Source organism: Scaptodrosophila lebanonensis, unplaced genomic scaffold, assembly GCF_003285725.1.
Source record: "Scaptodrosophila lebanonensis strain 11010-0011.00,11010-0021.00 unplaced genomic scaffold, SlebRS2 tig00000171-arrow-arrow-pilon, whole genome shotgun sequence".
Classification (NCBI taxonomy): domain Eukaryota; kingdom Metazoa; phylum Arthropoda; class Insecta; order Diptera; family Drosophilidae; genus Scaptodrosophila; species Scaptodrosophila lebanonensis.
Window position 1 is genome coordinate 269,697 of NW_022060603.1, and position 10,549 is coordinate 280,245.

The 10,549-nt window shown below is 41.1% G+C and overlaps 1 protein-coding gene across 1 annotated transcript; it reads right to left on the reverse strand.

The window, feature by feature from the left end:
* Positions 1-3,543: 3,543 nt before the first annotated feature.
* LOC115629960 lies at positions 3,544-4,704 on the reverse strand. Its single transcript, XM_030526573.1, has one exon. The coding sequence runs from the start codon at positions 4,702-4,704 to the stop codon at positions 3,544-3,546; it is 1,161 nt and encodes a 386-aa protein (XP_030382433.1).
* Positions 4,705-10,549: the final 5,845 nt, after the last annotated feature.

A 10,549-nucleotide genomic window follows, 5' to 3' on the forward strand; every position in this document is an offset into this window, starting at 1 on the left:
ACTGGAAGGGTTCGTTGAAGGGTTTATGAAGTAGGTGTGGCAGCCAAAGGTAGCAAGAACGACGACGACGACGACGGCATTAGAAAATTAGTTTAACGATGCGGGCGAGCACAGCTGGCGGCAGAAGGCGGGCGGACAGGCAAGTGCAACCTGCAGGCCTTCCATTCGATGCTTCCCAGGAAACCCAGACCAACTGAGAAAAATAAAAAAAAATAAAAGGAAAGATAGTTGGAGAAGAGAGAAGCAGAGTGAAATATAATAAAAATAATTCAATTAACGCGCGACCGCTCAACAACTAAATGGGCTACAAATTAGGGCCGAACCCACAAATATGTGAGAGCTGATGACAGGTCGAATGGTCGAGCAGCGGAAGGCAGGAAGGAAGGATGAAACAACCTGTGCCCTGCATTAGTTGCGCAGCGGATTAAGCGGGCCTCTGCCGCTGCCACTGCCTCGTGCTGCGGGTTTTTCACGGAAGCGAGCAGAGACTGACACTGACACTGCAAAAAGGACGCAATACTGCGTCTACCGAGTACTGGCAGCGGCGGGGGGTGCACAATACACACACACACACACACACACACACCCATACACTTTGAGGGCGTCAAAGTGTTAACAAGTGTCATGTCAAATTATTGCCGACAAGCTGTTGCCTCGTTCCCATTCCTCCTCATCCTCATCCACATGCACATCCACATTCTCGTGCTCGTGCGCGTTCTCATTCCAATCCTCCTCGCACGAGCTAAGCCAAAACATAGAAGAGCCTCTCTAAGAGGCAGCTGTTGCTGCTGAGACGCACTGCGGGGGCGACCGCTTGTTACCTTTTGTTACCTGCTGCCTCTGTTTGGTCGCTACAATCAAGCAAAGCAAATCCCCTATTATGGGCTGGACCTGGATCTGAAACGGCTCGTGCCGCCAACCAGATGCGAGCCAGCAGATAAACCTCGAGCTTACCTTAAGCGCTGCGGCAGACTACGGCCTCGAGATTAGAAACGATTCTAGCACTCGCTGATTAGTCTGGCAGAGCTGTTCAAAAATTGTGCAATTGAATAAATAATGTAATTTAAACATTTCTTAAAACACTCCTCACACATGGAAGAAATCAGTATTGTAGCTCTAGTTTCATTAAAAATGTTATACAATAAGAAAGTTTTCAATCTTCTTAAGAAGATATATATATGTATTTTATTTCCACTTAGCACTTATATAACTTTGATAAGATTAAAGAACTGTGTATAAGTAGATATAAGAGTTTTGAATGGGGAAAATAATTAAATTAGTTAATCAGATAACACAAATTACTTTATTTTTGGTTCAATATCTGGTACGTATCAATACGTATGCTCTACATTAAATTAATAGGATGTCCAATTTCAAAAAGATTTGAAGCGATTCTAGCACTCGCGGATTAGTCTGGCAAAGCTGTTCAAAAAATGTGCAAATGAATAAATAATGTAATTTAAACATTTCTTAAAACACTCCTCACACATGGAAGAAATCAGTATTGTAGTTCTAAGTAGTTCCAACGAAAATGTTAGACAATAATCAATCTTTAAATCTTCTAAAACAGATATACATATACATACTATGTATTTCATATCCACTTAAAACATATAACTTTGATAAGATTAAAGAATTGTGTATAAGTAGATAAAAATGTTTTGAATGGGGAAATTGGGATAAATTAGTTAATACAAATTACTTTATTTTTATACCCTGTACCCGTAGGGTAAAAAGGGTATATTAGGTTTGTGCAAAGTATGTAACATACAGAAGGAAGCATCTCCGACCCCATAAAGTATATATATTCTTGATCAGCATGACGAGAGAAATCGATCTAGACATGTCCGTCCGTCTGTCCGTCTGTCCGTCCGTCTGTCCGTCCGTCTGGATGAACGCAAGGATCTCAGAAACTATAAAAGCTAGAATAACCAAAGTTGGCATCCAGATTCTCCTAGGTCCGAGTAAGGACGAGTTTATGTTTTTTTTTTTAATTTCCCCCCCCTTCCCCCGCTACAGAATTTCGTCAATAGCGTCCACATTTCAAATGCTACCTAAACCAAACTTTGCACACATAATTTATATATAATTGTCTACTGTTGTTCAAAATTTTATTCAATTCGGTCAATTCTAAGAAAAGTTATTAGCAAAACAAATTCTCCCCAGTACAACCCCACCAAACTGCAGCAACAAGTTCGCTCTTCTTCTTCCTCTTTTTGCTGCTGCTATGGGCGCATATAACTCAGTGACGGAAGTTTACCTGGGTACAGGGTATTACACTGTCGGGCTTGCTCGACTGTAGCGTTCTCTCTTGTTTGTTCAATATCTTGTTCTATATACATATGTTCTACATTAAATTTGTAGGATGTCCGATTTCAAAAAGAAAAAAAAACTTATGCATACAGTTTTCACTCGAGTTCGTCATGAAATTCTAAGATTCCTAGCAAGATTATTCTTTAATATAAATTATATTTAATTTGCATGCAAATTATTTGTTGTTCCGATCTGTTGTAACAATTCATACAAGCTTATAGAAGATTAGTTGGTAGTTTCAACTTTAAGGATATCAGTTTCTAACTAATTTAAAAGGTTTCCATTATCCCACTAACCCATACTCTTTAGCGTGGTTGCATAAGCCTCCACTTTCTTTAAAGAGACTGACTTTATTTCACACCACATGTTCAATTTTCTAACATTCCTCTACAATATAATTAATTATAATGATATACAACTTATTCAATATATTCATACCAAAATCTTTGTTTTTGTATAGTTTCAAATTTTGAGTGAAGTTGAAAAATTCGATTACGCTTTTCGGGGCGTTTTTAAAAAAATAGTATAAATTGCGTGCAACCCCGATAATTAAAAAATTGTTGATCAGAATGAAGATAGTATTATCTGGAAGTTCAGTTTTTATTCCAGCTCAATTTTTGTATGCCGCATCAAGAGTTCAATTCAGATATCTCATATATATTATTTCAATATTTCAAGATATCCCAACTACTGCATCTGCGAGTATGACTGGTGCTTGGGTATCAGGTCGTCTTTAGAAGCCATTTAAAGTGTTAAGTCCTAGAAGTTTCAAGAACTTTTTGAGTATCTCGTGGACTTCTTCAATTGACCAGCAATTAGTTTTGATTTGTAATTGAATTCAATTTTCGCTCTTCATGCATTAATTCTTTAAAAAATGAGAATATGTTACTTTTTTTCTGCAGCATTTTATTTTTTTTAAATGTCTTATATTGAATAAATAAATAAGCAAAAAAAAATTATATGTTGGTATACAAAAACTACATAACAGCAGCGTGCCAAAAAAAATAGATGAGTAGTAAAAATAAATAAATTAAGACTAACTAAATGTTTATATACAGCAACGTGACTTAATTAACTCAAACGAACTGCAAACTTAAAAACTAATTAAGCGTCATAGTTAAGCGTTTTCCCCCCGTTTGTCAGCGCAGGCGCCTCCTCTGCGACTTTGGCTCTTTGAAGAACTCTCTCTCTCTCTCACTCTCTCTCTCTCGATATCTCCTTTGATTCTCGCTAGACGTAGATGGAGGGCAGTGCCAAGCCCACTTCAAAATAGCTGCGAGTTTGCATTTTGTAGCGCTTCAATGGCGACTCACTGGACCTGGTCGTGGTGGAGACTGAGGGAGCAGTTTGTCGCTTTTTGGCGTTCTCTCGACGTCGTTTAAGGGGTCGCACCGGTGTCTCGAGAGTGAAGGTATTATCTGGTATGTCGGAGTGCCCAGCAAGGATGGGTGTTGCTGCACTCTGCTGTGGCTCTGCAGATGCTTGAGGCGTTGGCATTTGCAGGAGCAGGCTGCGCCTGAGCTGCATTGGAGATGAGGGCGTCGGCGTCGCAGGCAATGGCATGGGAGGTAGGAGCGTAAAACTTAAATCACTTGCCGGATCATCGCCGGGCGCGTACGAGGGCGAGAGCACGGTCTGGCAGGTGGTCTGAAGCTGCTGCTTGACTAGTGTGCGTCGCCGTAGATTGAAGGATTTACGGGCCTTCTTTTTGCTGCTCGCATCCGCCTTGCGCGCCGAATCCAATATAGCATCGATGAGCTTATCTAGCGTCTGATCACCCATGCTCAAGGAATGCTGAGGTGTCGTTGGACGCACGGCCTGTAACTGTAACTGTGGCTGTGACTGTGGCTTTGACTGTTCTCGCTGCTCTATTGGCTGCTTCTCCAACGGCTGCTGCTCTTCCATTACGGCAACAAAATCCGGTTCCAGCTTGCGTTTTTTCAACGGCTTTGAAGCGGCAATGTAGCGCGGCTGCTCAACAAACGGATCGAGTGGTCCGAGCAGCCCTCGTAGCGCCAAATGCTGACCAGTGGGTAGTAGACTAGCTGATGCAGTACTCGGCGAATATTCCTCTTCCGCATACCTCGGCAAGGTGCTGGCGTACTGGACATGATGCACGCTGAGGCGACGCGGTGTGGTGGATGCCGTTGGAGTCGCTTCGGGCGTCACATTTCGTATATCTGTGAGCGGTGCCAGCACAAGCGGACTGTTGCGCAGCATGGGCGTGGAGGTGGTGTAACCCATCACTGGTATATTCTCTTTGTTGGCGATGGTGGCGCGACGTTGGCGCCGCAGCAGCGGACGCTGTCGCAGCTGCGCTGTTTGCGAGGCTCTCCCCACCATCGATGGCAACTCATGGAGTCGCTGCGCCGATGCAGTCCACTTCAGCATTTTTTGTCTTTGGCTTTCAACGGCTAGCTAGCTAGCTCTAGAATATTGTCGTAATTTTCTCGCACGACTGGGCAGACGAAACGCTCGTCTATAACTCTGCGGCTGCTTCTGCTGCTGCTGCTGCTGATGTCTCGTCACGTCTCGGCGTTTGCTGACAAACTGACCGTTCTCGGGGTAACGGGCTGCGTTTTATACCGGGCGCAGTCACCTAAGGGTGGATTGTAAAAGCACCCTGCCGTGTTTGTTACGTCGAAGGGCGCAGCAGGCTCGCTCTCTTGCTCTCTGGATCTTTGCCTCTGTCTCTCTTTCGCTCTTACACTCGCTCTCCCTCTTATCAGTCAACTCCCTTTGCGAGCACTGTCCGCTTAGGCGCTCCAAAGTAGGCTCCAATGTGGTCTTTGTCCCTCCCTTTTCTCACACTCCCTCTTCTGTTCTCTCACATATGTCGCCTTGATCTCTATCATCAGTCGTTTAGTTATTAAATTATTTTTTTTGTGTGTTGCCCTCAAGGAAGTGCTGTGTTCCCTTCTCCTCCCTCTCCTTTCCTTTCCTTTCCTCTCCTTTCCGTTCAGTTCCTTTCATTTCCTTTACAACTCACGCTAATTTCTATTCAAATGCCGAGGGTTCGACGCTTTCGATGCAGGCTTTTGCCATTTGCGTGCAACAGGCTCACACACTGTTGACACTTGTCGACCAGCACTAGTTAATTAACCAGGCTCTCTCAACTTGCACAACTTCCTGCCTGTTCTGGCCTCGCAGCTATTAATTGCGGCTCTTTAGCGGCCAAAATAATGTTTAATTGAAAATGTAAACTTCCGGCCAAGTGGTTGGCAATTGAAGCTGATCTCAGGCATTTGAAAAACGTTACAAAGGTCACAAGGAAGTCGTTCGAATTTTTTTATTTAAAAAAACATCGGAGAATTCGTAAACCGCTTTTAAAAAACTCTAAGCTGAGAATAAGGATGAGCTCCACAACGAACTTCGTTATTATGCTCTTTTTAAAAAAGATTTCTAATCCATAAAAATAAGCAAGAAAAAATTGAAGAATGTTTTTGGTTTTTTATAGAAGTGTTTAGTTGGGCAACATGCTTAATGTTTTATATAATCGTTATTAATAATTTGAACAGTTTATTCCAAAGCTATTTAAGTTTTTAATAAATACTAAATATGACCAATATATATTTGAATGTGTGTGCATGTCTGCTAGCAACAAAAGAAGTCTGTCTTATATCATAATTCTATAGATACTTTGAAAATACTTGCACATTTGTAAAAGGATCGATTTAAAGTCTAGCCCTAAATATTTATTTAAGATCCCTTATCTATTTTCGAATTGAAAAATTTCAAACTGTCGTATAATAATAATATTACGAAAAAAAATAAAACATAAATAAATCGCAAATAGTTAAATTCAATTCAAGATCTCGTAAAATATTAATTTCTCCGAGATGGATTTTAAGAATCTGCCTAACTAATTAGATCACACGCAAATCTCTATCCAAGAACAAGATCCTTTAATATTTAACATATTAAATGTCTTCCTGATGTACTATACTGCCCGAGCTCTTAATTGCTTTAAATCATTTTTCTCTAAAAGAGTAGCTAAAAATCTCAATAATTTAGCTTCTCATCAGTTGTTTGTATAGCTTAAGCATTCCCCCTCTCTATATCTTTAGAGAAAAATTTCTCCCACTTATAGGAGCATCAGTCATGGCATTTAATTCTGTTTTAAGTATCTACGTGAAACCTTTAGTCTGGCTTTGTTTTTGATTATCTTTCTCATATGATTTGTACCCTTTTAGCAGGACTTGCAATTCGCTTCACTTCTCAATTCTGAGCGTGTTGACATAACGACGCGTCGTTCCGACGTCTCATAAATTTCACACGATTTTGCGGTGAAAGTTGTTGTTTTTTGTTTATTTTTTTTGAGAATTCGGCATTCACAGAAACTAAGGAAGAAGGGGGTAAGTTAATTGAATGCTCTGCTCAGCTCTGGTTGTGTCGAAAAATTTCTCAACTTTTTCAACTCTTTTTTGCGAAAAATTATTTTGGTTTGCCAACAGAAGTAGAGGAAAAAAGGAAGGGTTTCGCATATTGGTTTTCGCTTTTATCCTTTCCTTTCATTTCTTTTCTTTTCTTTCGTTTCGTTTTTGTTTGGTTGCGGCTGCGGCGGCTGCTATTGCTTCTTTTTTCTGCTGTTTACACAGCCAGGACAAAAGGATTAAATGGGGTTTGTGGCATCGGCTAACGATGGCCCTGCCTCTGCCTCTGGCTCGGGCTCTGGCTGTGGCTGTGGCTCTCAGACCGTGTTGATTAATTTCACTTAACGATCATCTTTCAAATGGGGCGTGTCGACAAATGTCTCTCTTAATGAGCGTCTATGGCTGCATGCTCATTTTTCTTGCTGAAAAATTAGCATAAGCCGCACATTTTACAGTTTTATGCGGTTTACGCAAACAACATAAACACAAAACTCAAAAAAATCTCACACGAAACTACCCAAAAATCAATTTTCATTTTCAGTTTTTTTAATGCCATGATTTCACGCTTAATTTACGTAAACGAGGCGGCGCACAAAACCAACCAAAGGCCAGATGAGTGGACGATCGTGTCCTGCCTATGCAAATACTCGTACATCCTTAACGCAGGGCACTTTTTTAAGACCTTTCGAGTGAGAGCGGGTCAGAGAGTGTCTATGTGTGTGTGTGTGTGTGTGTGTGTGTGTATGTGCCTGCAAGAGAGCAGGCCATTATACTATACGAGAATATGCAAAGGACTACAAAGGACCACTTGACTTTCACTCTTCCGCTCACTACATCGCCGACTCCTTTATTTGATTCACATACTCTGCAAAATGCATAATACCTACTGAGCTGGGAGCCTATCTGAACATTCGATATGTAAATCCTTAATAATACAATAGAGATAGATGCAATATAGTTGCATTATATTGTGAACAGCAACTAAATAGTATATCCTATGTTTATTAATCAATAGTAAGTGTAGACAGCTTAAGAAACCTGAAAAGTTAGGCCTATACCATATAGCTGTAACAGAAGTTATAAATAATATGATCAAAAATTAGTGAATTCCTCTGAATTTGTTTAGTTTATAGAAGTTTGTTTGTTAAGTTTAAAAGAACCTAATGGTAAGCAGAACTTTTAACAAGTTAAAGAAATCATAGAGTTAAATTTTGTTAAAATTCTTCCTCACATCGCCTTTTCCCCCGACTTAATCCCTTAGTATGTATTTTCTTTTGCCAAACTTGAAGAAATGGCTCGGTAGCATAAAGATTTTCCAACAATGGAGAGCTGGCATCGAAGCTACTGAACATGGCTGGTAAAGGTGTTTCGAGCTAAAAAGGGGACTTGTGTGTAGATAAGTGAGGATAATTGCTTCCCCATTTTTGTGTTCTTAATTATACTTCTGGGACTAGTATAACAAATTAAAATGCACTTTTCTCAATGTTTATATTAAATTGATTGATTAGTTGGATCGACTGATTCCATGTTTGAAATTTCGACTATTACAGTACCACTAGTACGCGCCCACAAGATTTGTGATACATTTTGGGTAGGAATGGAGTTCCAAGCATGTCGTACTACTACCTTATTTATTACTTATTAATCCACAGATTTTTAATTGGAAGGAGATGTGCTGTCTGTGCAGCCCATTTCTCTTATACTGACACAACTGTTTGTTACTTGTATGATTCGGAACATTATCCTGCTGGAACATCCAAATCAGTGAGAGACCGACTGACGAGACCCAGCTCCATCATAAAGTACGATTATCGATTCTCTACTTGGCGAGTATTAGTAACTTAACTTATTACTTAAGCACCTCCATAGTTTTAACAGGACGAGCTCTTTTTCGCAATTACCTTTCAATGCAGTACCCAGCAATACAAACCAATTAGTTATCTGCTCTGTCTATTTTAACAATTATCACTCGGCTTAGTGTCCTAGGATGAAAATTAAGTTAATAGGTATACACAAATAAGACTGCTCACTCAGATGAGTATCTATTAATGGCACAGGCAAGGCCAAAGCAGCGTATTCCAAAGTCGAATGCAATCGAAAATGTCGCTTTGCCGCGGCTCCACTCTGATTTGCATGCTCAATGGGCTGTGGCTAATGGTTCGTCGCTTTGGCGCATAAACTTTTCGATTGTTAAGCTTGGCCAGGATTTGTGTTTCTGCGCGACTATTGCCACATTAGCCCATTACGAGTATTATGCTGTTGATCCCGATCCCGATCCCGATTGCAGTCCCCTTTTTGCATACACAGCCCTTTTTAGTTTCGTCCTCTGGTATTGTTTATGCGAGTGCGATTTTTGATTAATGCGTTTGTTTGGCATTGTGTTGGAAATTTATCGATATTTGATTTGCTGCGCTCGCATGCAAAACAAAAGTGTAGCAAATGTTTGCGTTTTGCATAAGTGAGCTGCTTTGAAAGGGAAAAGGGGTACAAATGTACATACATATGTATGTAGATGTACATAGTATATCTGTTTGAAGTGCATTGTGTGGCGCGTGTTGTGGAAAACAACAGAAGGACTGCACGCCCACAAGTCGGCCTGTATGCCAGTCCTACTTGCCAAACGTATCTGTAGGCTGCTGCCTTTCAATCACGTGTGGGGCAATTGACAACACAATTCCTTTGCCCCTTTTGCCGCACACATAGCCATAGTGGCCTCTCTGATGGGATATTGTGAATTGTGAGTTGGCAAAAATTTGAGAAAATGTCATGTTTATGCTCATAACTTTCAAACTCAAAAGTCGACCAACTGTCAACTGTCAAATACGAGACCATTTGGTAACAAAAACGCAATCCTGCAGCAACAGCAAACGGTGGGACTGAGTCTGACCCTGAATCGTCAAGAAGAAAAAAGACAACAACAACAAAAATCAAATGGAATGGCAGGAAGGATGGCGAAAAGGGAACAGAACTGGAACATAACATGCCAAAAATTGCAGCAGCCAGAAGATGTTGATGAGACAAGCAGCTAAAAGGGACCAAGAGTACTATGCTCGTGTCCTCCGTAAGTCCTCGCCGTTGCGCGAAGTCTTCTGCTTCCTCATCGTCCAAGTATAGTCATATAGACAACACAAAACAATGGCTGGCGTAATGAAGAACACACACACACACTCACACACAACGGGAGATGCCAGACGGCAGCATCCAACAAGAGGAAGTAAATTACAACAATGCAGAAAGGAAAGGATGCGACTGTGGCTGACATGACGTGCCGTGCCTTGCCGTGCCGTGCCACAGGGGGAAGGGACAGAGAATTGCACAAGACGATGAGGCAGAAATTATGGCAAATAATTTAGAGCAAAAATTGTCGAGCAAAGACAATTAATAGGAGCCCGCTCGAGCGAGCGATCCTTGCCTTGCCTTGCCTGCCTGCCTCGAGTGTCCCTGCCTCGATCGTTGTCGTCGTCCGCCTGTTCTTTCGTTTGTCATTTGTTCTCTTTCTGTTCGCTGCCCACAAAGCGCAGCGCACAAATCTCATCCTCATCCACATCCACATCCACAGCCTCAACCTCTAGACTAGTCTGTATGCTTATGTTTTTGTTGCTTGCCTTTGCCATAAATTTGCAACAATTAAACAAAGTTAATTAAAATTTATGTGCGACAGTTTTGCACTTGGATTCCTTCCTCCAGCTATCCGAGTAGCTCAGACATGTGTTAAGTTGCAGCCTGCACCGCCTCAGGTTGCCTGCAACACAAGCAAGAGACAACAAAAAACGAAAGGTTGACAATTGTGAAAAAAGAATACCTATATATATATATATATATATATATATAAATATATTAGAGCTCTTATCCTGTCGGCCGCC